Here is a 27,288-nt window from a genome sequence, read left to right on the forward strand (position 1 = left end):
ACAATAAATACTAAAATTCAAAGTTTCAACATTGCATCCAATATGGCCGTCGTTCTGAAGGGATTCAAATGACACTAAACATGTACTCGCTTTTTTTTAAGTTAAAACAGAATCGTAATACACGCAATACAGAACGTTAATATAATAATAACGGTAGTACAGTCTGCAGAATATAATTGTGATTGAAATCTGGCCTCTTATCTTACTTAAAGTTCAATGATATGCAATAAACGAATGTTCGATGGTGACATCTTCGTATCGTTGCTTATCTCACGGCTGTTTGTAAAGAATTATTCCATAATACTTGATTCTTTTGATTTCTTGATTTACACCATTTTCATAATCACAAGCACATAACTGTCTGAAGTACGATGCACGTGTGTAACAACTACCGAACGCGTATATATATATATATATACAAAATCACACACATTCGAATGCACGGGAAGTGTTACACGTGGAGTCATCTGACTGCACTTGAAGCAACCACGAGAGAGTATCGAACCTTATCGATGGGTCGGAGCAACGTCCAGCTATGCGGGAGGCCCAACTTAACCCCAAAATAGAGTAAACATTTATCGTAAATCACCAATAAATACCTCAGGATCGCACTTCCGTTGGATTTTTGCAAAACGCAACATGGCCGATACGCCAGCAAAAAATCTCAGCCTCGATATCGAGGGAAATACTTAGTAACATAATTGGAGCGAACGCATGCTCCGGATACTCAAGGCATGTCTGTTTACAATCGATCAACCGCGATCGTTGACAGCTAGGAGTATGATCGACAGCTAGGAAGGAAAACAGATGCGTGAATGACAACACGGAAAAAAACAACGAAATCGTTCTACAAGACGAATGCAAGAAGTCGTGCGTGGGAACAAGGGTGTGAAGTAACCGCGCACACCGTTAATTTTCCACGCCTGTGTCATTTAATTTAAAGAGACTGTCGTACTCACCTAATTGTCGAGGCCCGCCTGGGTCTGTGCCGTATATTCCAACTAAATGTGTTCGATTCCTTTAACACCGAAAGCGTGAAAACATCCCTCCAAATCACTTGTCACTAATTAAAGGCCTCGCGATGGCGGCCATGACTGCCGTTCGGCTGTGACTTTCCAACGCTGATCGCAAGATGGCGGTACGGTATACCTATTACAGTGTAAACGTGAATATTCAATCAACGATCAAATAATACATTTTGCATTTAAATTCCAAATTTTGATCAATAAATATCTTCAATTTATTGTTCATTCCGCATTTAAAGTCAATTGTAGATTATAGACAAATTATTATACTTTATAGGCAAATATTATACACGATGGAACTTCAACAATGATGCTCATCGATCGACCAAATTACATAATATTTAATGTATATAAAACATATTGCGTTACAAGCCTTAACAAAAATATATACATACGCGTTTTCTTTCTTATGCACAGAACTTTGAATTACCCGCGCACTGAATCGATCGTTTCGCATAGGCATGCTGGGTATGCAGTCTATGTGTTACTAGTTGTTACCAAGTTATATAAAAGTGCAAAAATGGTAAGAATCAGATCGAAAAGTTTATTGTGGGCAGACCACAGAAAACTATATGGTGAAGCTCTAGGTACGTTGTTAAAAGAGAGATACAATAAAGCATAATTTAATAAATTGTTCGATGATATTCTAGGTACGAAACTAAAATATTTCTGGATGAAAGCTTGGAACGATATTCCAGAAAGTTTAGCAGCTTTACCTATGATTGCGGCAACCTTTGTTGTCGGAGCACTTCTGTACAATAAAATAGCTAATGATGACACTCCTACAAAATATTACTCCAAGATCACCAGTAAGTGAGCGAATGCTGTTTTCAGTTTCTTCGTTTAGGTTATGTTAAATTGTTATACAACTGTTTCAATGCACGATTTTAACTAATAATTTCAAAAGCAACTGAACAATTTTTCTTAAACTTTTGTCTAATCTCAGTTTTCAGACCCGATAACCCCAGAGCTGCCCGCATCAGGACGGACGAGACTCTAAAAGGAGAAAAGGCATGTTAATGCTATGATCTAATTATTATCAAAGTAACAGTGAACTTATTTATTATTAGTGCAAGCAGTTGTATTCACATTGTAAATTTATAACATAGTTGGAATATATTCGTAAATGTCATCTAAATAAATATTGTCTCCAGAAATTTGCGATACCCTTTTTACATTTTCTTAAGAAGGGAAAAGACAAACAAAGATAAGCAGAATTTCATTTTAATAAAACTCAATGTGTCTAAATCATTTATTGATAACTTCATTGTCGTTAAAAATACTATAAAATAACAGGTACATTGTTAAACTATTGAATACTTTTGTCATGCTAAACGGTGTTCCTGAGCAAGTAATTTCTACCTCGAAAAGTAGCTAATAATATGTAATAATGTATGTGTAGGTCTTATCCTACGTATCGCGGAATAAATGCACGCGTGATCTGTGTCTGTCAGTGGCTCGACTGCGATTGTTTCGCCAGTCCAGTGAGGACGCTGGGAGTGCCTTGGGACAAATTCCCTAGTGCATCCCGGCGCCATCTGTGGAAGTAACTAGGAAGTTACATCATGCTTCCTACACCTCACATCATGCTCCCTACATATGTAATGTAATTTACTGGAATATCATTCCTATTCATAGACTCAATTTCTATTTCATTATTTAGAAGATTTTATTACAAATTCAATCCATATAGACAAGAGACTACATTACAAAATTCGAATAGAATTAATTATTTGTATAATAATAATCGTGTTTAAAATTTTAGTTATTTTCCAAGGACGTAGAATGTACTATTAAATTATAATAATTAGGTCTAATAGAATAGAATTGAATTTCTCTTATTTTTTTAGAAGTGTTTTAGAAAAAAGATAAAAACAACTAAACTGTGAATTAATTAAAAGAAACATTAAAAGAAACGAATACTAAAGTTTCGTCTTTTATTTAGGGTGGGAGGGGATTTTTTTCAATAAATTCGGAAATTTTTGTTTCAAATAATGACGGGAAACAATCATTATGGATAAAAGGACGCGATTGAAAATTAACTAGATCGGGTGCTTGTACTTACGTCGACACTAATTGTAACTCATGCGCCATACACCTGATAGGTTAGTGTTTCTGAAACCTGTCTACTTGTGTTTATAACTTGACAATTACAGTACACACACGCCTCCGTGCGTCAAAATGTCGACTAATCGATATGCTAAATAGGTCTGGAGGTCAGCTCAAATACGCATCTAATGTTTTACAAAAACAATCATTATTCTCGTGTACACGACGGGCTTTTAGAATCTACAAAAGGAATCACTTGCCGATGAAACGAGGAATACAACTAAAGCCAAATGGCATTTATCGAGCGTGTATTGGTCATTGGAGATTACATTTTGCCCGATATCGGTCGCACACACGCCTTTGTATTTGCGGAAACGCTTTCGAAAGTTCGCGAGAGACGGAAGGGATCCTGCAATCAAACGCTGATCCATCGCGCGTCCAGACAATGAACGTTCCCGGTTCCCGGAGAAATTTTCGATTCAAACGCAAAACACACGTCGCGGAGCAGCTTTGTTCGACGGAACGCGACGCAATACGAAATCCTATTGTTATCGCGTCGGAGTGAAACTAAATTCTGTTTATCGTTTTCTTCGATTAAAGTGAAATTCTAATGTGAGCGCAATCCCGCGCGCGTATCGACGTCACGTTTCCGAATGTTCGCCAGGAGTGTAACTTGGAAACGTCCTACTTTTTACGAGCCCACAAAACGTTCGAATGGATCGTCAAAGTTTTACTATAACCCGCGGCAACCATCAACGTCGATGGTCTGCTGTATCAGGCGGAAATTTCGAGGGCTGTAATCGTAATTGCGAGTTCGAGGCTGGCCGAAGGTATGTAACTTAACCTCGAAAATGAATTACGAGCACCCCTGTAAAAACAATCTCGAATCGTTTAAAAAACTTTAGGAAACGAATTAAGAAACGAGTATCGGATTAATTTGAAATCGTTAATATGTTTCTCTGCGTGTGTAAGGACAATATGAAAGAGGAGATAATGAATTAATAGCACAGTGGAGTCTCGATTAACTGGTTCCATTAGGAGATTCAAAGGGGGGATTCGAAATGCAGTTTATATAGAAAATAGATATTTTACTTTTTGTTCTGTAATTTCATAGACTGATCTGAAATCAATTGATCTTTAGATATTTCTTTGCATTTCTTTGCATAATAAACAGGTATGCAGAAATACTAATTTCCATATTCTCCTGCCTTAGTTTGTGTGGATCGATCATTGGGTATGTTTTATCTCCCTATTATTTCCGATGATTGACGCTCTACTGTGTGTTTAATACACCATTACGACGAAGGTGAAATCAGTTCTAGACTACGTCCAGAACACTTTCGAAAGAATATATGAGCCTTGAAGTGGTATTTCGAGATATGTTAGATAAGTATTCGAAGCTACTTCGACGACCGTTCAATTTCGCGTGTCGTTTCGCTTCAGAAAGCAAACGACAAATAACTATATTCATTTTTTCAGGAATCTAATAGCGTTCGTGTTCGGCCACACCTGAGAAAAATTTTAATGGGAGATTGTAGAGGCCAAAATAAGACTAACATTAAGAATATCAATTTCTTGACTGAGGCTTCGTTAAATAGTTATTAACAAATAAATTAAAAAATTTCAAATCGTTCTGAAAAAATTATTTTCGGTTGTGGGGGTCCATTACAATCATTTTTGGTGAATACACATACCCCCGAATTCCTACCTACTTTCAAGAAAAAAATTCGAGTAGGTGCTGAAATTTCACGGCGAAAAAAAATTTTTCAAATCGTTCTAAAAAAATTATTTTCGGTTGCGGGGGTCAATTGCGATCATTTTTGGTGAATAGGCATACCCCCGAATTCCTACCTACTTTCGAGAAAAAAATTCGAGTAGGTGCTGAAATTTCACGGCGAAAAAAAATTTTTCAAATCGTTCTAAAAAAATTATTTTCGGTTGCGGGGGTCAATTGCGATCATTTTTGGTGAATAGGCATACCCTCGAAATCCTGCGCATTTTCGAGAAAAAAATTCAGTACTAGCGGAACTTTGAACGTTATCAACTATTTAACGAAGCCTCCATCAACGAATTGGTATTCTTGATTTTCGTCCTGTTTTGAACTCTAGAATCTCTTAGAGTATTCGTGAATCGTATCGACGGCGAGGAAACTTACTTTGCCCAGGCTTCGGCTCCACGAGGAAGGTTTCATCCGGAACCAAAGCGAAGTAGCTTTACGGCGCATTAATGCAAATAAAACGCGACTACTTGGCACGTTGTATCCACCTTGCTATCAAATATGCAACAGCGAGTGTGAGAGCAGCCTAAAGCAGGCACCGGTGCCGCGAGTGCTCGGGATGCACCTGATGGCAGAGCGCAGGATCGTAGGGATCGCGGGGGTCCGTTGGCTCCTTCTGTGTAACGTGTGCACGCCGTTATGCCAACGACGAAGCGTAGATGAAAGCGTCGAGCGATGGGTTAAACAGAGGTGGAAGAGGGTGAACGATGGAGGGGGAGGAGGGGAATCCAGGAGAAACGGAGAAGGCTAGTCGAAGGGTCGGCGCAGCGGAGCAACAGGAACGAGGGAGCTCCCTTTGAGGAAAACGCGAGGGGTAGAGGAACCGACTCGTAAAGAGCAGGGAAAAGGCGTGCAAAGACAGAGCGACGGAAACGATGGACACGCCGTGAGAATAGAGAGCGGTGAGACCCGGGGTGGACACGGAGGACGAGGCGGATAGAGATGCAAAGGGTTTCGCGCTGAGAAATGGGGAAGAGGGTAGCGGCGGTCTGGCGTGGAAAGGGGGTGTACGAGCAAAATAGAACTACCGAGGAAGAGGAGGTCGGAGCGAACGGGTGGGGGAGAAGGAGGCAGAGCGGGAGAGTAGAGGAGAGCAGAGGGACCTCCGCGATACGGACCACCCCTCGGTGGTTTGCCAGTGGTTCAGTCAGCGTTTCGCACCGGCGTCGCCTCTCTGCTACTCGGCGATTCGTCTCGGTCAGCCTCGTGCGGATAATCGCGTGGCCGATGTCGCGAGATCAATGAGAGCCAGTGCGGCCCGCGGGAACGAAGAGGCTGCAGGCGCGAGTAAGTCGAGAGGTCCCGAGCGTCGTTCAGGATAAAGTGATCCCGGAAGAACGGAAACCCGTCGATGCCGCCTCGTCTCGGTGGTGTTTGAGCAACCGTATCGCGGTGTCCCCGTCGAGGAAGCGACAGAGGACCTACGAGGGCAGCCAGAGAACGCTACGAGGGCCTGAACGGGTCCTTGAGCCCAACGGTGCATGTCTCAGAACCCGCCGGACAGCTTTTCGTCCTCCGAAGCTCTGCCTACGTCCCTGAGGTGAGCGACCACTTTCGGACGATCCGATTTTCCTTCTTTCTGTTCGTTTTTCTTACTCTCGCCGGGAAGGAATCACCGCCGCGGAATTTAATTTCGACCGACGTCTAGCGACGCGAGCTGAATCGAGAGATGAGATCTCCTCCGCGTTTCGTCGCAGGCACGCGCGTCGCAAAATCGAGGGCGAAAATTCTAATTTAACGACACTTGTTCCGCGGGACCGTTCGAGCGTAACGAGGGTTCTTCGACCCAACGGTGGATCAATTGCGGTCGTCGCTGATCCGAGCTGGTCCTTTTACCGGGACGGCTCGTCGTAGATTAGGTATTTCAAGTCACTAGACCCATTCATCTTAATTATCCACGGTCCACGAATTTACCCAGCATCCTTGTTTTCTTCGAGCCCTCGCGATTGCATTTCGCAATCTGATCTCGCCCGGATCGTTACGTACGCGATCAATATCGAACCCGATCGCGCGTGCAATTGGAGATCATTAAGCATCGATAGATCGTTCGCCATTATCTGGCTCGCAAACCGACGGATGTTATTAAATCGAAGCTGTACATTCCCAGTATCCGGATGAAACGTATCTTAAATATCGATCGAAACGTCTAGATTTTAAATTTCTGGGTTTCCGCGTTCGAACGTGGACCGTCTCGGCGCGTTTAGGCTCTCTCGACACCTATTCGAGCGGTTTGTTCCCGCGCGACGCCTCGTATCCGCCGCCACGGTATTTTGCATGGTTCACGAGCGCGATCCAAGTTCGCCAGGCACATCGTAAAACCGAAGTTGGACGTCGGCCAAGTCGCGAGTGCCATGACTGTGCTGGAATAACCGCACGCGGCTAGAAACAGCTGTTAACCCGACTTGTTGCACCGTCGAACAAACGGTGCCATGTTGCACGCCCGCGACCCTGCAAACCGCATCGACTCTTTGTTATTCAGCAAGATGCAACAAATCTTTGGCACGTGCAGCCGCTGGTATCCGCGCCTCGTGCTCCCGTTCCCATTCTTTTCACCAGTTGATTCCGCCAGCGTTCGGATACGAGGAAACTGAAACCTGTTACCTCCACTTTTTAAAGAAATTTACGTCTTTGACTACGCCTCCGTTTCTTTTCTTTTGCGTGATTGGTACGTTTGGGTCTTTAAAAATATGCCCTGCCAGGGTTCGTCTACGAGTAATAATAGAAAGACGAATTTTTTACGAGCATTTTGGGAACCGAAGAGCTCGCGAGCGGAAACGGGGCCAAGCACGTTGCAAATAGAAAGCGAAGACGAGATCGGTTCGAATTCTCCGCGAGTGCTTCGGGAGGCGGAAACAATACTTTCGAGTAGACTCGGATTTGGAATAGATTTTACCTCGTGTACGAGTACGTGGGTAAACAAAAGTGGTTCTTCCGGAGTGGAATCAAACCCCGACCGAGTATCTCGAAACCTTTATGAACAGGGTAAACTCGAACGACTCGGTGATAGTTTTGAATTTCGTTTCCTAAATTATAATATCAAACCACTATGGAGACAAGTAGTAGGTGGGAATGTTAGGTCAGACATTTACGTAAACGAGTAATGGAATAAAAACAGTTGCATTTTAAAGGTTGTAACCTTTCTCGTGTTACACTTCTATTCATGATCGAAATATGCAGTTTACCTGCAAGGTCTCGTAAGACCTTATTGCGTATTATTTATTTTAAAGCGTGTTCGATCCGTCTACGTATACCTGGAAATGCTATGAGCAGCAGAGTAGAACATCGATTGTCGGAACGACCGATTATCCGACTGTCAATAATCCGATCGACCGATTATCGGAACACAAAACAAGACATGTGTCAATAGTATCATAATCTCTACACTAACGCAGTCTATGCTCCGAGACCTGTATGCGTCATACATAAACAAATTTACTAATCTCTACGATATCGTGTCTAGAGCGTCCCTCAAGTATCGATCACAAACGCATAGGGCAAGCGTACCAATAATCGCCAGTGAACCTGTGATCGACACTGCATGTTTAATTAAATATTAAATATTAACTACGAATTGATTAGAAACTCGCTCAAAGTATTATACAATGGAACAAAACAACTTTGTCGCGTGAAAGAAGTTTGACAATAATTATCAAGATTATTAACTCATTGGTTTTCTATTCATTCTATTTATCTTAAGCTCTTGAGGATTAAAGTTATTAGCATCGTCGATCTCTGGTTCGAGCACATCTATATGCGCACGTTTTCCAACTTTGCTCTTAACTTGATATATTCATAAATTCGATAATGACTAATTTCATTCAAAACATCCACGGGGAAGCGATATCCTCCGGAGTAGAAAGTTTCTGAGGACGATATAGTCTTACATTTCCTTAACGTGTCGATTACCGGTACGTTTACCCTTCATAAAATAACATCTTCCAGTTCCTTCATGAATAACCAAAGATAACAGCGATGCTGAAATTGGAAGAAAAATTAAATATTATTGGATGTTCGAAAAGGGGCAGAGAAGTTGGTTAGTTTGGCTATGAGAAGAGTAATAAAACTTACAATTGACCATACCGAGTTATTAATTTGAGCAAAAATTATTTCATTTTTCGTCGTTTCGTAGCACAGTTGTATCCGTGAATTTTCTATGGGAACACGCTTAGCGATCTATTAGTTGAAATAATCGTTCCGCTTACGACTAAGAGGATTGAACGAAAATAATTACTCCACTTTACCAACTGTGGTTCAACTACGGATATTCCCCCCCCAAATGAAACAGGAAAATAATCCTTTGAACGAGATCTTCCGTTACTTCTATTCACTTTTTCCAGATAATCGGTAACATTCTCCACACACCTCCGCCAAGGACCAAGTTTCTTGAAACCTTAATGGACAATACGAGCTTTCGTTCTGTTCGAGAGTTACGTTATGTTTCGTCCAAAGCACTTTCTCGGTATCGAATGTGGCTCGATGAAATTTACAGAATAAATTGCGCAATTATTCCGTGATTGCGCAAGCTCATTTACATTTATTCCCTCGAGTATCAAGCATTCGAGAAACTCTTCTCCGCGTTCAACTCTCTCGCCCGATGATAAATAATTGTTCCGAGAAGATTACGCCGCACTTACTACGACCAAGATTCTCTCTTCTTCCTTACAATATTCATAACGCCGGGGAAACTGTACAATCTCCCCGATACACTTTTATTCTTTTCATCGTAGAATGGAATTTTTACAATCATCCCCGGCGCTGTTCGACCGATACATTTTATCGAAGCGTCTTCCATTCTTTCCATTGTTCGGATCGAAAATTACACAACCTTCGAGTCCATGTCGAAATAAACGTATCGAATCAATTAAAGATTATCCCAAATTACATCGACAAGAACAGTGCAAACATCGGGGACCATTGTTGTTACATTTATTCCTTCCAAGTAACAACAACTGTCCCAAATAAAAAGTTATTAAAGTCTTATCTGCCCCAGGGGAAATAAGAAAGCTCGAAAATTGAAAGCGTTACAGAACTTTGGCGAAAAATTCGATCTCTCGCCAAATTTTGCTCCGTCGAGTGGCACAAAGAAAATTTCAACAAATATCGGACTTACTTTACGTCGAACGATAAAGGAACCCGTGCTTTATATGTGCGCCAAATTTCAAGCGACTCGAGATCAACTTTAAAAATACCATTTCGAGAAAAATGGCTTCGAAGTTTCGCGCGAACATTAACAGGATTTTCTTTCAGAAAGGCTAGTGAATTATTGATTTATTTATGCTCGCGAGCTAGTTGGAGCCACCTAAAGTTTGTAGTCGATCTTTGTAAGGCTAGAAAAGGGATTAAAACTGTAGAGAGACGGTCGTGTCATCGTTAAAGAATGCTCTTTATAAACCGTGTCGTTTAATTTTTGATTCGGTTAGAGATTAAATCGAACCGCTCTCTCGGTCAGGCCAGCCTTGTTCGAAAGAGCCAGGAATACCGTTTCGCGTGGCCAGAAGTTCAAGAACACGTACAAATTCGCGTACGGTCTAGCGTGGTCGGACGGCTGGATTTACGATTGTTCGTCAAGGCGGATACTGGCCAGACGTATCGCAAATTCTGGTGTTCACGGGCTGCCCGCTGCACCCTCGGCTCGAACGTGGACGTCGAACGCACGTTTCCCAGCACAGACAACCGTAAACAATTCGATCGTTGCTGAATTCGCGCGTTCCCTGCGCTAGTTTTTCCGTAAACTTCAATACTTGACTGTACGGGTCAATTTCATCCCCTATTAGACTCGTTCCCCATAAACTTCCCAAGTAGGCCATTTTTTAGATTAAGAATATTAGCGACTAAATGATTAAATCATGTCCTTGCGAGAAACGAGGTAGTTCGTAGCTGGGAGTTTTAGAAATATGTTTCTGGCGGCCTCGATAGCCAAAGAAGCGTCGTAAAAGGGGGAGTTTCTGAAGGGTAGCTCTGACACAGATTTTCAACGATTTCTGTATAGATTCGATAACACGAATATAATCGAGACTTTCTAGCAAATTGATCTTCTTTGATCTTTTTTTTCGCTTTCGACGAAATAACAATCTCGAGACGAAGTATCTGCCATTTTTGTTTCTTCTTTTATTTCTTTGGGGAAATTCGAAACGAAAAGAAGAAGAATTATTACGGAAACAATACCTGAGAGCACGCGTTTCCCTTCGCGGTTGATATTCATGTGTGGAAATATCGGAAAAATAGGCCCATAGACTTCTTTCTGGCGGAGTTACGCTTCAGACGCAGATATCGTTTCAGCGCGGAACGAAGTTTGAATAAAATATGGCTCGCGTGGAACGTAGGTACGATACAGGGCGTACAGAGCGTTCCATACCGCGGTGAACATTTTTTCCCCGGTCGAAAATTTCGAATCATTCCTTCTTCACCTCGACCGCGACGTTTCGTCGAAACTCCATTCGACGAGCGACATGCTCCGATTTTCGCTTGGATGAACGCGAGCTGTCATTTTGTTTACGTTTCCGCCTCATTGTATCGCATTTCGAGATCAAACCGGGTCGAGAATTGGGTCGTATTCCGTTTTTTACCATTTACCAATTACCATTTTTACCATTATAGTGGACGTTGATTATTTTCTTTGTACAACTTCGAAATTCCTATTTTGACGATGTCGGGAAGTTCCTGTTACTAAAAATAAGCTTTAATTGCTCGAACTCGGTAAACTAGTGTCGTTTGTTGGCTACGAAACTTCCGAATAACCAGATATAATGTAACTAGAAATTGGAGAAAATTCCGTGCAGATGCAAACGTTGAACAATTTCGAGATTTCGCTGAAAGAAACAATGTAACACAGACCATCGTCATGGGACATTTCCCAGGGCAATGTCGAGCAGCGAGAGAAATCCTGAAACGCGCAAAAGACATTAACCGGAATACGGGGCCATAACTTGGAGCCATCAAGATCCCTGTTCTCGTTTCTCTTCATTGATTAGGCGACCGTCGAAAAAGCCAGTTGGCTGGCCTCCCATCAGCGGCACTAAACACAAGAACGAGCACGCTTTCGCTCAAGAAGTCACTTAATATCGGAGTGGTCCCATAATCGGTACCATTTACGACGATCCTTGAACGATGGATACTACGCGCGATAAATTTAGATATTCGCGGGAAAGAACAGTCGTAAAATCGGTCACTGGATTCTTTCGTTTAGCCCGCAGGGACTGGGTCAATTTCGTCCCATATTTGATGGAGTAAACGCAGATTTACGTTGTCGATTCAACCGCGAGCGTAAATAAATTTGGTAAATTATACTGTCGTCTTAGCAATTTAAGAAAATTTATTTTTCATACCCCATTATTCGTCCCTCGTCGCGAATTGTCTCGTTTTTAGAACAGACTCATTTCATATAGCCTTTGGAAATTCTCCAAGCTGCCATCGAGTCGAATGGACCCCGAGCAAAGTAGGAAAACGTTTAGTAATTTGCCACGAAGGTGAGGAGCCGAAGTTCACCGGGAAACTTTGCAAGATACTTGGCGGCGTGTTCGCATCTTATCAAATTTTCGCTTGTCTTGTTAAGAGAGGTGTAGGGAGGACCACGGTTATGGCGGAACGAGGGTTCGCCCAACGATCGAAAACTGAGCAAACTACGTCGAAGAGTTTGAGAAACCGTGGCAACAATTATACCCGCGATTTCCTGTACCTCGTTCGAACTTCCCGGTATTCGAATCAGGTTGCAAAACAGTTCGACATAGTTTATACTTTTCTATTTTCATTTCGCAAACGAAGTCGTAAACTTCTATGTACTTTGAAGATTATGCAACCGTTTAATAAAGTTGCCCGAATTTCGACTCGCATTTTCCGATCGCCTTCGACTCCTCGGTAACTGGCAAATATTTTATCTCGCGTTTAATTTTGAAAAGTATTTTATAACGAAAAATCGTGGACGTTATTATTTTAAGTTTTTCAAAACGCGTTGCACAGGCGACCAAAGGACCTTTGGCTTTTTCGTTCGTCGGAATATACCAAAAAAAAACGCGCGGATCGTCGTTAAATTTTTATCACCCGGCCTGCCCCGTTCGTACGTTCTTTTCAGTTAGGGAACAGGAACGCGTGTTTTTTCCCCCCGGCGATTTACGAGAAATGGAATTAAACGCGACAGGAAATATTCGAAATGTTTGAAACGAGAGATTTCGTAAACCGTTGATATATTTACGAGTATAATTATGAACGTAAATTGTGAAATTAATTCGGCACAAAGGGTTTTCACGGCGCTGATTAATTCAGAGGTGGAAAGGTTAAACACGGTTCGTAGCGTCGCGACGCGTGGCCTGGCCGTGACAACGCCTCTAGGACGCGTGCGGCCGCTTTCGATTCGACTCGCAGCCGGGTGTTCGCGCATCCGTAATAGCGTATCTTCCGCTTGTAGGTCTGACATTCCACGGGAGATCCGATACGCTCTCTAAAGAAATTTCCCTGTGATGAAAGAGCACGGATTTCCGTATCAGTAGATCGCGGCATCAAATTTCTCGCGGTACGTCGAGCACCAGCCCGCTTCGCTTTGTGCACATGGCTTCGATCGTGACGATCCATCGACAGCAGCGTGAATTCGCGGTTCGAATGACAATAATTCAATGGCCCGTGACATTTATTCCTTCGAGGAGACGCGATTGCCTGTCCCCTTTGACAAGGATCTACCACTGTTGCTCGTTACGCATCTCTTATCCATCCCACGCGCCAACCAATTCTCCAAAATAAAATACGTCCCCTCGTAAACACCAGGATACACGGGTCAAAGCGTCGTTGATCCTTCGACGACTCCAAGAATCTTCCTGGGGTTGCCTCGGAGGTCGAAGCTTCTTGGGGATCTCTCTAAAAATTCTTGCCAACTCGAACGACCCCCGCAGGGAAGTTTAAAGAATTTTATACCCGTCCGAACCCGCCACGAATTCGGAATTTCTCCTTCGAAGGGATCGTTGGAAATTTAAAAACTTTGCGATACACGGACTGAAAAAAAGAGAAGAGGGACGCGTAAATTAATAATATCATCGAGGTTTGAAAAGCCGTCATCAAAGTTTGCCCATATTCACAGAGACGCGCTCCCCTCCCGTATTAAAAAGCTGCATCTCGTTAATCGAGTTTAATTATCAGAATCGAATTGCTCGTTCGCCGGCCGGCGAAACGCGAGCCATCGTTCCATTCTCATTAGCGACGGTCATCAAACCGGTACGCCTACGCAGGAATTTTCAGCCACTAATTATCGAATCGTTCTCGCGCTGTCGTCGAGTCGTTTTCTTTTTTCTTTTTTTTTGCCCCCCTAGCCGATAGAAAACTCGTCCGATCGGCGATTCGAACGCGAAGTTACACGATAAAAGTTGCGTGCCCCGTTGGCCGGGAACAAATTACTCCGACGTGACGGCGAAAAGGACGCGATGGACCCAAACGATCGCCGTGGATTGATCGAGCGATCGCGGAGGGACGACGTCGCGGGATACCGTGTCGCTAGCAATTCACGAACATCGATTCGAAACGCGCTCTTTCGCGTTCCCGGGCTCTTTCGAACTCGAGGTTTGTAGACGCGGCGCAATGTGCGGCGAATGTGGTTGTTTAATTGCAATTGCCAATCAATCGGAACAATCGCGTGCTTAATTACCAAAACCTGTCCTCCGATGAACGGTCATCGCGCGTCCCCCGATCGATCCTCTTCGTGAGACTTTCGAATCTATCTCGATATTAATGCCTCGCGAGGGAACGTCAGAAATTGGAAAATTTTTTAAACCAGCTGTACCACATATAAAGTATGTACTGCATATAAAGATTATCGAGAAATATCTAAAATTTAGCGTTTGCATTTTTTTAGAAAGATACTTCTACTAATCGTCTTGGTTGAGTACTTAAAAACTGGCTGAAATTTTCATAATTTTTTCCCCGAGAAACGGTCTATCGAGCAAGGGGTAGTTTCTGCGCTCGAGTGGTAGCATCGAAACGATACAAGGAAAATATACGGCAACAATTGTTTGCATAATTGGACAGTATTTGGCGCAGAAGAAATTTTCGCTCGAATTCATTTATGCCCGGAGATCTATATGTACGACATGAATAATTGAAATATTGGCCGCTGCTTTCCACCGCCGCGGACCATCGATCGCGAAAGAATAGCGTCGGTTTCAAGGCGATAAAATCAGCAATGAATTTTTTTGGGGGTATCGTCGATTTGATGCGATGCGATCCAACGGTACTGGTTTACAGCGAATAGGTTTAAAGGGTTGATTGTTTCTTTGGACGACACGGACGATCTATGGAGAGGTTCGAGCTTTGTCGTGGAGCAGGATGGTCACCGTTCGTCGCACAATATGGTCTTTTTCCTGAATTGCGTCATTTAAACGGCACAGTCGCTGTTTGCAGCGATCCACGGTAACGGTTTCAGTCGTTTCCAGAAGCTAACCACCTTTTAGACACGGGACACTGTTTTCTTGGATGGCTGTCGAGGTGCGCCCAATGTTTCTTACGCTTAGTATTGTTATGGTAGATTCATTTGTCCTCGCCGAACAGAGTTTATCTCTCTTTATGTCTCTCCTTTATATTTTATTTCCAAGTTCCTTGCACAAACTCTCGAAAAGGTCTTCTCTGTTCCACGGGATTGTATCGAAGCCAGTATTTTATTTAAAAAAAAAAATATCTATAGAAATCGGAGGTTCTCTAACATTGTCTGTTTGTCTCTTTTGGCCTTATTTCATTTGGCTATTAATAATTTGTTTCTTGATTCTTTGAAAGTCTTGATTTATTATTTTCAAAATTCACGTCCAGACCTAATATTGATACAAAGAAATGTTTAAAAACATCGTCGCATCCAGTGGTTTCAGGGGTTGAAAGTTTGGAGGACAGTTTCGTCCCTTAAGCTTGAGTTAGCGCTGCTAAAAGGAATTATTATACTTTAGTCTCGGGGCCTGGCCTACTTCCTGAACGTTTTTTACGCGTCCCGTCAAGGTTTGGACGGTATCCAAACTATAATTCAAAAAAATGGTTGTCTCCTAGCGCGATGCGGCTACGTAAATGCAAGTTCGAATACTCGAACGAGTCGCTAATATGTTTCGTTAGACCATGGCGGGGATATAAAGGCAAGGAATTGCGATTCGTTTCCAAAGGTTCGTTTGCTCCAGTATCGCTGCTCCAGTTTCTGTCTTGATGCAAATTCTCTATTCAAAGGTGTTCACTGCGTCGGAACGCGAACACTGAACCAGTCCATTTCAAGATTGAACTTCGATCACTACCGTCTATATAAATCAGGCTCAAAATTTATCGAGCCGGCGCCGACAGCAGCTATTCCCGACGTTTAAAAGCAGAGAAATATCGCCAGGAAGAGACCCTTCGACTGGATATTTCCCGGAGAGGAAGGTATCATAACGAATGTTTCCTGCGTCGTGCTGCAAATTTTCTTCCTTTTTATTCGAACTTGCTTCGAGCTCTGTGCTTGGGAAACTTTTGTTTTAATTCTCGAAGCAATACCTATCCACCTTTTCGATCAGTTTCCAGATAGAATTCAGGTTTGGAAATATTAGAGTATTGATGAGATTAAGTTTAAGGTTTTCACAGGGTCGTTTCACGCCTTCTAATGCCCGGAACAATTTTACGCTTTAACTGTATCGCGTAGATTGTAATTTGTACCATTACATCTAGACGAGGTCAAACAGCTGTCACCGCGTTGCATCCGTTGCTTCCGTCGCTATTCAGTTTAATTTCGAGCCCAAAGTGTTGCGAAGTTTGTTTAGTTTACCGTGAACCAGTGTTTTCCGGGGCACGATGGAAACTTTTCACTCTGGAAAGATGTGTAACTTTCAAAAACTTCGGTTTTATATTATGAAACGCGGACGACGATACGTGCAAGTAATTTTATTTGTCTCCTGGCTTGTGCATCGCGTACTTTTGCACGTAAATACCCAGAAGGGTAAATCCTCGTTTTCATTATTTTTGATAGGCGTACTTCGTTGAATAACATCGAAACCAAGAAAGTAAATTTCGACGTTGCTTGACAAGACATAACCGAGTGTACTTAGTTGAACGCTAACTCAAATCTAGTCAAAACTAATTTGCGGCTAGGTAAACCGAAACTAAGACTTCGCGGCAGACCTGGATCTAGCTGAAATCTAGTTCGAGTGTACCTTGGACTGTGCCCCAACACAATCCAAATCTAATCCAAATATAATGAAGCCTGGCCCCAAACTAACACAATTTCGACTCTGGATTCTCCGAGTCTCACTTTTTAACATCTTTGTAGCACCTTAATTTTGTGTTTCTATCTTTTATTTCTTACGATGGACGATGCATTCGGTAGAAAGATTGCTCCGTTTTAAGGTACACGGTACATGGCTTCGTAAATTTCCCTCTCGACGATATCAGAGTTGTCGTAAAGCGGGAAGGTTCGATCACGGAGCGTCGAGTTTGTTTTGAAGAGCTTCATCATTCAATTACGACGAAACGTTTCGTTCTTGCGGGACTCGGTCGTAAAACCTGCGCTACTTTCGTTGCGTTTCGGTAAAACGCGGCCACGTAGGTCTGTATTTTTCCTGCCCGCCTGGCGCGTCAAATTACGTTCGGTTCTCGCGGCGTTAATGGCGCGACGAGGATCGATAGAGCCAGGATTCGGACAAACGACGCGAAAGATTCAAAAGACAGTCGGGTAGAAAGAACTCGCGACGTTCGAGGAATGGGATTTCCCCCGTACGTGGAAACGTTCTTGTACATAAAGGGATATACAGAGCAACGCGAACAATTTGAACGTCTCTGCATCGGGTGCTCGCTTCAAAGGACTCGCATAAACAAACACGTGTACTCTCGTGCACGGTGAACATACGTAACTCGAGAAGGAGCGTTTAATTAAGCACTCGTTGAATTAACCGCGCCAAAGAATGTTCAACGCGCAGGGTTCGTAACCGTGGCTGTTTAACAAAAAACGTCATTCCATTAATTAGTCCAATTCAAAAAGGAAGCCTCGACTGCAAGAGCAAACATTCGGGTCATTCTAATTTTCATAACGCGGCGCATTCAATGCGGTTCTCTCGTCAAGCATCGAACAATCCATAAGTGGAAAAAATTTCTAAAAACGTGAAATACGTTCTTCTACTCTTATTATCCGTTCGAAAATAACGAATCGCGGAACGTTTCGGTTTGGCATTCCGTTTCAATTCCATTTCAGCGAGCTTAGGAAACGCCTCTGACTTCCAAAGCAGAGATTTCCTTAGGAATCCAGTAAATTGAATAATAGGATTGTATTCAGCTGCAAATTTAGGCGAGAACCCATACTCTTCCAGTCGCCTTCAAAGACTAACGCAAAGCGGTTCTCAATGCGTTGCTATTAACCCCTCGCGATTTATTTTCATTTGTTATAAACAAAACTTGGTTCGACTTTGATTAAATTTCTCAATTTATTCTCCCCTTTTGTTAATTTAAATACATTTTTTATTCGAATATTTTGTGACAGTTCATCAGATTATTTCGTAGGTTCGCTTATTAAATAAGATTGTGATGGCTGAAAATGGAGGCAATATTCAAGAATTTTTTGTTTAGTGTTTTCTAAAGTACATTTCTTGAACTACTTCTTGTAAAAATTTCGTAGAAAAATATTAATCATTATAGCCATAATAGGAACCAGCGTGAGAGGCCTCAAAAAATTTGTTAGAAACGGGGGGACGTGTAAACAAGAAATCATGGAATTTTCTTAAACTACAAGACAGTAGTCATATTAGTTTAGTAACTTTGTCATTTTGGGAAGTATACTTTAATATTTTAGGGGGTCGTTAGAACTCTTAGAATCCCAAGCAAATTTCGATTTTTCCAATCCGTCACAGCGGTTTTCTCCCTCAAGTTGAGAGACACTGAGGAAAAACCGACGCGTGCTAAGAAATACTAGTGGTACGGGAGTATGTGACCTGCAGATACGATACAATACCGGTCCCCGCTATAGAAGCTCGACGCAAAATGCACTTCTCGCCACCCTTAGACAATTTCTTCCCTCAGCCGCCGCGCCAGGATCAGAGTTATACCTGCGAACTAACGATTAAACGACCTTTAAAGTTCCTTCTACTCGCGACATCTCGATCTGACGTTAAACGTTATCGAACGGAGCAGCCAGTTCTTCTTTTTACCACCCCCCTGCCCCCCCCCCCCCACGGACAAAATTGTAACGTATCACGGTGTGTCTGATATTTTTCCAATTCCCATCGACCTCGACGCAACGAAGACCGAATTAAATGGCGACGGAGGGCCAATCGCGGTGGTTCCCTGCGTTTCAATTAACTAACTCAGGCCTTAATTACCGGAGCCCATCGATCTGTCGAGTTCGGCGTAAACCGAGCTCAGACGGGGCCCCTCTTTTCGCATCTCGTCGGTCCGTGTCGTTACTTAACTCCTGGTCGACTGTTCTCGCTCTGTACACTCTCCGTTGAGTGGTTTTGCTTGCTGGAAGAGTAACCCGATTGCCCTCGAGCCGGCGTTATTCCTCCTTCCGGGGCTGCCGTTGCGCAGCCTTCAATTTAAGGCGTCGTTCGTCTTTTTTTTTTCGGCGCCGGGAAAAAATTAATTAAACCATTTTTTTTAATTTTCCTTCGAGACGAGATTTGTTTGCGCGGAAGACCATTGAAAACGTAACGCAAATATCTCGCATTTCACGTTTACACTCGTGAACTTTACGTCGTGTTCCTCCTTGAACAGAGTCCACGCGAAACGTAAAATACATCCCAGAATGTTTTCCAAAAGGTCATGGCTTAAGATTTTTATATACTGGACGAGAAGAATCGATTCGCGCGAGGGGTGCATAGTTCGACTTTAAAAATAAAAGCAACGAGGTATGCAATTCTCTCGCGGACCTTCAAAGACGACTTTTATACATAAAATAAAATTCCACGCCGTTTCTTCGTAAACAGGATATAGTATTTCCTATTTCCGGCCCCGAAAGAACGAATAACCCCTTCGAGGAACTATTCCTGAAGCTGGCCGACCTATTAGACCGCCGGAAAAAGACGAGCGAACGACGAACGTGGTAAATAAATTGAATAGACGCTGGATCGATGGAAGTGGATCTCATCGTTCCGAACAGAAGCTCCTCTGGATTCTGTTAGGGTCGTTGTATGAGCGATGCGAACTGTCTGTTAGAACAGAGCCGCTTTTAAACTATGGGTCGCGACCCCTCGAGGGGTCACGCTGAAATTCTTTGGTATCGCTGAAAAATATAAAACGCGTCTCTCGTCGAAAATATTAATATCCCGACAACGGTGTTAAACTCTACGATTTTTCGTTCAATATTGAACGCATTTATTGCCACGCACCTACGCCACGATGAATTTTTACGAGCTATTCTCGCAAAAATTGGTGAATTTAGGAAACGCTGTATTAAGATATCGATAGGATAAGCTGTTTTATTCACTGTAGTCCCCACTAATGGCTACGAAAGGATTAGCAACATTAGACGCGAACGAATCGCGCGATAAATTACGATTAACGTTCCGATCCTGCTGAAGACCCTCCTTCGAGTCTCAATTTATCGAGTTCGCCAGAAGCAAAAGGAAAGTACAATTAAAACGATGCTATCTGTACACAGGGGGACGGGGTAATGACTTTGATCGTCTTAATTATCGTCGTTATTTTTTAAGATAAGGACTTTGTTCGCGAAACTTTCGTCGAGATTTTTCGGTGAATATTCCCGCGACGTTCGAATAATTTTCGAATAGTCCATTTCGCTGGAAACCGGGGACTTTGTCTTCGTGCGCAACAACGAATTACGGAAGCTCGCGTTATCGAGACACGGGTGTAATTCGTTTCCGGTGACAAGTTCGTTTCCCGCGTAGGGCCTCGGAGCCGCGTTCCCGCAGGATTCATCGGTCATCGGGAAGAAAACTCGCGTCTCCAGTACGAATTTAAGCGAGTTGCGCGCAAGTTCCGCGGAGAGGATCGGTTCGCCGAAGTTCGAAATGCAGAACGGATAATCGCCGATCCACGGAACGGAATTTACGGTCCCGTCCGTTCCCGATAGCTCGGATGGATAAGTTTGACGGTGGAGTAAATTTCGAGATCGGGCCACTAGACACGTCGGTGGAATCGATATACCGGAACCAGAACTAGCAACCGAACCGACGTAATTCTCTCCGTCGTCGTTCGACAACGGTCCCGAAAGTAACATAAAACTGAACCGTTAATTAATGTTAAAGTTAAACGACTTCGCCCGCCAATTTCCAGGTCATTAAACCGTACTTACCGGTAAATATAACGTCGATCGATCGCCGGTTTTATTTATAGGGAAAGTTTTATAACGTGTAACTGGTGTTCGGGAAACTTGGCGGCCATTATCGGGTCAACAGACTCGACAAATACTCCCGGTGTGCTTGCAGCGACTGTTCCTCGCGAAGAAACTAACGGTAGCTAATCGTAGGAACTTCTAATAAATTCTAAATCGCAAGGATACGTATTCCAAAGAATTATTCAGCCGAGATCAATTCTGGATCCGTCGCAAGGTTTTCGAACGTACTCTGGATGTTCATCGATGTAATTTATTTTAATCCTCCGATTCTTTGATAAAACTTGCAATCTCTTAAAGAAAATAATCGTCTACTTTTCTCGATAAATTCGTTACACTACTGGCTAATAAATACTCTGTGTCTGTTGACTTTTCGATGTCAGGTAAACTAGCAATTTTTGTAAATCGCGTACAAGCGGTTGAAGAATACTTTCTCCGCGAAAGTGGCGTCGAGTGAGCTTTCTGCTCGACAGGGAGGGATTACCGCGTTCCCTTAAGGAGCAGCTAATTACAAAACGAGCAACTTGTTCCGGACATGCGCGTCTTAATAAGGTGTCGGCGGTGAAGTTCAGCGGACGGCTGATAAAGCAGAGTGTAACGCGAGTGATAAAGACCCCCGTGCAGTCAACCGGCTATTAAACAGCGAAAGACTTGGTCGAACACTGAACGTGGGTAACCTCTCGTCCGGCGAACCGTGAAGCACGTGCTCTTGCGGAGGAAAACGCGGTTAATCGAGCGAACGATCCACGTAGGGCATATCGAGAAACACGAGGACGAGAGGAACGCGCAGAACTTCGACGATACAATTTATTTTGTTATTTTTCAACCATTTTTCACCGCGTTAGAAGCGTTCGAGATCATTTGGCGTCTAAATTAAACAATTTAACATCGATGATAGAATTTGTCTTGCACTCGAAGGCAATTAATCCGTTTCTTTTTACAAAATTGCTGCCTCGGTTTGCGGTTGAGCTTTTTCCCCATTTTGCATCTTGCAAGTATCGAGATAGGTGTTTCAATCGATACCCGCTTCGAGTACGAAGTTTAACGATTACGGATACTCGTATACAATGTTCTTCATCCAATTAACCACACCGATAACGATATCTACGGAATATATGTATTCGTAAGCAGTTCTCGTGAACGTACGTGGGTACTCGTCCCCTAAAAAGGAACGATTTATTAATTTATGCACCTAGCTCGGTCTGCGTAACCAGACGAATATTAAATCGACAGGGAAGATTTTTAAATAACGATATCCCATTTGCGTTATCAGCAATTTTAAGCACCTTTTCTCGTGGATGGCGGTCAGTTGAGAAACTATTCACTGAATTAGTGTTGATAGGCAGACAGCTGTAGTGTGTACGTAAATACATGTGAATTGACTATGGAAGGGTTTGGTATTCATTTCTAAATCTGTTGGTAATGTTGCAAGTGACACGAAAATAGTAATGGGGTGTCGAAACCTTATAAAAATGGGGCGAAAAAATACATTGGGTGAAAGATCTATTCTTATACCTCGTCTGTGACAATACTCTAGAATCTTTGATGAATCAATGAGAATCAAAACTAACCTAGTGAAGAAGCTCTATATTCATGATGACCTATGCAAGGCGGATCGCAGCCAATTTGCTAATATTATTTAGTTTTTAATTAATAATTGCATTACCCAGCTAACAGTGATACGATTATTAATTAAACCCTAAATAATATTACCCAGGTCTCACCACGAGGAGGTTGCTGCGAATGGAGACCCGCCCTAACCGATTCCCAACCACCCTCCATTAATAAAGATCTTCAGTAACAAACGAAAGTACAATTAATGAAAGATGCACAGCCAACGAAGAGAGTCAAAAGAGTTTTCAAAAGAATTTGTCGTCAAATAAAAATAACCTGCCTAACACAATGGTTAACCAAACACTTATCTAACTATAAATCTAAATTAATTTACATCCTACCTATCTAATTATCTAACAATGGACATTAAAATATGTATTTCTTTGATGTTTCTGATGACATCACGATGATTTCCTGAAACACAAAGAAAGCAATATGAAACATAATTGTAACAATTCTTAATTCTTATTTCTGTAAACCTGAAACTTCCATAGGAATATGCTCTGTTTAGAAATTTGTTTAATAGATTGGTAAAAGAACAAACAAAACCTGAAAAAGGACATTTCAACGTTAACAGTAAACCTATAATACAAGTGCCGTATACGTGTTATGGAATCATAGTAAAATAAAAATCGGAAAAGTAAAATTAGATAAAACCGTTTCTTCTTCAATCCTAACACTGACCCATTATGCACATTTAACAAATGATATAAATAAGTAAAGTGGACTTACTACTTGATGTCAGGCTAGTAGTGGGTAGTTACCAATGGTCAGCTGTAAAGTAAGAAAATATTTCTGTTATGATAATAGCAGGTAGGCAGTTCGTTAAAGCGAAATTGAAATCAGATGATAAATTAGAAGTGAGGAGGGGAGTTTTAAACAATTCTTACCGTTGGTCATCACGGTCCGGCACTGGTCAGTAGTGGTCAGTTCTGGTCAGTAGTGGTCAGCTCTGGTCAGTCCTGGTCAGTCCTGGTCATCAGTGGTCACTCCGGTTCACTAATGGCCAGAGATAGGAGCCCGAATTCTTTAGACCCGATCCGTTCGAAAGTCCCGGCGGTACTGAAAGAGTATATCAGCAGTGACTCTCTATGTACCTCTGCCTAAGGTGGAAGAGTGGGGAGACGCGAAGACAAAGCTGACGGTCTGGTCTACAGAAGAACTATTTCGGTTGGTCCTACCACTTGGCCATTCCTGGACCTTTAACCTTGATGTTAGCCTCACTGCTGACCATCAATGACCATTACCTAACCAACGTTGACAAGTGAATAGCCAACGACCCATTACAACCACCACGATGTCGAAGATTAAAGCCTCCTTACAAGGATCCCCTTAAAATTTAATGCTCGATCTTTTTAACATTTTGTTCCACTGTGAAGGAGTGCATCTCAAGACTAGGAAATAAAAGAATAACATTAACTTCTTTTACATTCTTAGCAATAAATAATGATTTATATGAAACTTGTGGTAGTTGGTTCAGTTATGCTTCTTACTGTAAGTAAGGCGACGTAAGACATCGCATCGACAGACGTAATTTGCAGGGTCCAAGTCTGGATGGCGAGACGATTAGGGTGGCTGATAATATGGAGGGTCGTTTCAAACCGATGAGACCATACTCCCCGAATCCTTAGCAAATTTTCGAAACGCGGAGGCTGCTCGTAAGAAACGACCGCTCCGTCCCGGGAGGACGACTCCCGGAGTAGCTTCGTCTCCGGCGTCCGTGGCCCCGGCGACATTAGAACAAATGGCTCGGGGCAAAAGGGTTCAGCCTAGGATTAAATAGAGCGGAGTAATCGTCGGTGGCGTAATTATATACTCGGCCGGTGCTCGAGACGGCCAAGCCCCGCCGATGGAATCTCGTTCCGTGTAATGTAACGCGCTTCTCCGGAGTGGATTATGAAAAACTAATCCCTAGGATTAACTCCGTTTCCACGCGACGGGCCGATGAAACGTCGTCAGCCCGATTCCGTACATGTCGATGAACCTCCGCGAATCAACGTAGAATCAAAGCCAACGATGTTTAAAACATTTGTACTGGGCAGTGGTGGAAAGTTTACTGCTTCAGAAGTTGTACAAATACAATATTTTTAGACGAAATCATTTTTAAAATTTAACAAAAATCATTTCTCTAGAACGATTTAAAATTTTCTAATTTTATCGAATAAGTTGTCCACCTTCCTCAATTTTTTTCTCAAAAACGCGAAGGATTTTGGGGATATGTCTATTCACCAAATATGATTAGAATATACCCCTGCAACTGAAAATAATTTTTTCAGAACGATTCTAAAAAATTTTTGAAATTTCAGGGAAAAGTATCATATATGGTCAGACATTAGATTTTTCAGTAAGGAATTTTTTTCTCGAAAGTGAGTAGGATTTCGGGGGTATGTGTATTCACCAAAAATGATTGTAATCAACCCCTCTAGCCAAAAATAATTTTTTCACAATGATTTGAAATTTTTTAATTTCGTCGAAAATTTGTCTACTTACGAAATTTTTTTCTCGAAACTGCGTAGGATTTCGAGGGTATGTCTATTCACCAAAAATGATTGTAATTGACCCCCGCAACCAAAAATAATTTTTTCACAATGATTGGAAATTTTTTAATTTCGTCGAAAATTTGTCCACTTACGAAATTTTTTTCTCGAAACTGCGTAGGATTTCGAGGGTATGTCTATTCACCAAAAATGATTGTAATTGACCCTCACAACCAAAAATAATTTTTTCACAATGATTGGAAATTTTTTAATTTCGTCGAAAATTTGTCCACTTACTGAATTTTTTAATTTAATTTTTTAATAACTTTTTAACGAAGCCTCAATCCAGAAATTGATATTCTTGACTTTCGTCTTACTTTGGCCCCTAGAATCTCCCACTAAAATTTTATACATTTATTTTCGAATATCGTTACGCTACTTGAAATGGAATTTTCGATCGTACGCTAATAGGAATCGTTTCGTTTGCTATGGGTTCACCACCCCCGTTATAGGCAATGCGACCACTCGGATAGAGTCACGCGGTATTTGACTATATCTGTCTCATCTGTGGTTTTCTCTTTACGGTCGGAACAAAGTTATTTGAACGCCCAAGGCTACCGACCTCGACATACCGAATGGCTGATGCAAATTCGAGTGGGAATCGAACGGTCGATTGATTTTGATCCGATTATAGTCGCGTACACCGAGCGTACGCACTCGCGCGAGACGCCATCGGCTCGTAAGAAACCATCGTGATTCCGATCACGAGGCGAACTCTTTCCACGCGTGTTGGCAATCGGTGTCTCGGTGTCTCGGTCTCGATAGACCTCCCCTGGCTGGGCAATTAAGGCGTCGAAGGCTGAAAGCGATCCTTGTTCCAGTGGAATTATTGCGTCGCGCGGACCCTTCGGGGACAAGAAAATCTTGTATTATTAAATCATTAGGGCCGCGTTTAGTAGCAACCGATGGGTGAATCCGCTTACGGAGATTGCGGTCCCCACCACTGTTTGTGAGAGGATAATAGTTGGTTGTACGGATGTGCAAGGAGTTTCTGGCGCATCGGTGACGTCGACACGACAATTGCCGCCGCTGCAACCGTCTCTGACAAATATATTGATTTTCAGCCTTCCTCTGAAACTTGGATTTCCTTCTTTCACGGACCCGAGCAGAAACATTCCGCCCGAAAAAGAGAGAAACCTTAATCGCGAAAGTCTTCCTTCGAAGAATATTAGAGAACGGTCGAGGGAGAACTACGGTCTCAAAGGAATCGCAAATGTTGGAGAAATAAAAAATATTTGTCCGTTGGGCCGTTGTGTATTATTAATAACAGTGCAAGAGAAACGATCCAGAATGACGTCGAGTTTGAATCCGTATCTTCGAGACAACTCCAAAAGAAAACGGATCCGTTAGTTTGTGACGACTTATACGTACCTGGCAGGTATATTCTATAGTTTCAGGGTTCTTGTAGCCGCGCTTTAATTCGGAATCGCTAAGTTACGAGAGTCCGTGGCTGTTTCCTCGCGCCAAATCCAATTTCGGTCACTCACCCGACGACGTTGGCGACTGTTCGCGACGCGGATTTGAATTTACCCTACGCAAAGATGGACGTGCGGTTTTGCCATTCGGAACGGTCCCGATAATCCGCGAATTTTGCGATTAAAGGATGCCCATTGTCTCTATTGTCGGGGTATGATTTTATATCAGAATATTTCTCATCCTATTTTAGTATATTTCACCCAACGTCGCCCACGATAAAAGCTTTTCCCTTCCACCATCGATTAAGTTTCTCCTTCAAAACCCCACAGCAATTGTTTACATCTATCACAAATATGTGTCAAAAAAAAAGAAAAGATAGAATGTAACGAAAGATCCAAAATGGAGAATCGAGAAGATAAGCGTGTTTGGTTTCGAAAGGGGCAACAAGCCTCAGAATCGTGTAGAGCAAACGGAACAACCAGAATCTCTTCTCGATTATTGAATATATCGGGGCGCAGGCCATCGTGCAATCGCCGATGCCATTATAATCCGATCGTCGATGTTGTAAACACGGTGGTACGAACGATATCGTGCTGGTTCCACCATTTCCCA

The 27,288-nt window shown here is 42.5% G+C and overlaps 1 protein-coding gene across 1 annotated transcript in view; it reads left to right on the top strand.

Annotated features, from left to right (window-relative positions):
- Positions 1-6,092: 6,092 nt before the first annotated feature.
- The window catches only part of LOC122395286 (dexamethasone-induced Ras-related protein 1), a 62,064-nt gene continuing 40,868 nt past the window's right edge, over positions 6,093-27,288 (top strand). Inside the window, exons 1-2 of the mRNA XM_043392728.1 lie at positions 6,093-6,138; positions 6,258-6,391. Coding sequence (XP_043248663.1) covers positions 6,093-6,138; positions 6,258-6,391 — 180 coding nt within the window. The remainder of the gene's footprint in view (positions 6,139-6,257; positions 6,392-27,288) is intronic.

Source organism: Colletes gigas, unplaced genomic scaffold, assembly GCF_013123115.1.
Source record: "Colletes gigas isolate AHSC1104 unplaced genomic scaffold, ASM1312311v1 Colletes_gigas_Sc00005, whole genome shotgun sequence".
NCBI lineage: Eukaryota > Metazoa > Arthropoda > Insecta > Hymenoptera > Colletidae > Colletes > Colletes gigas.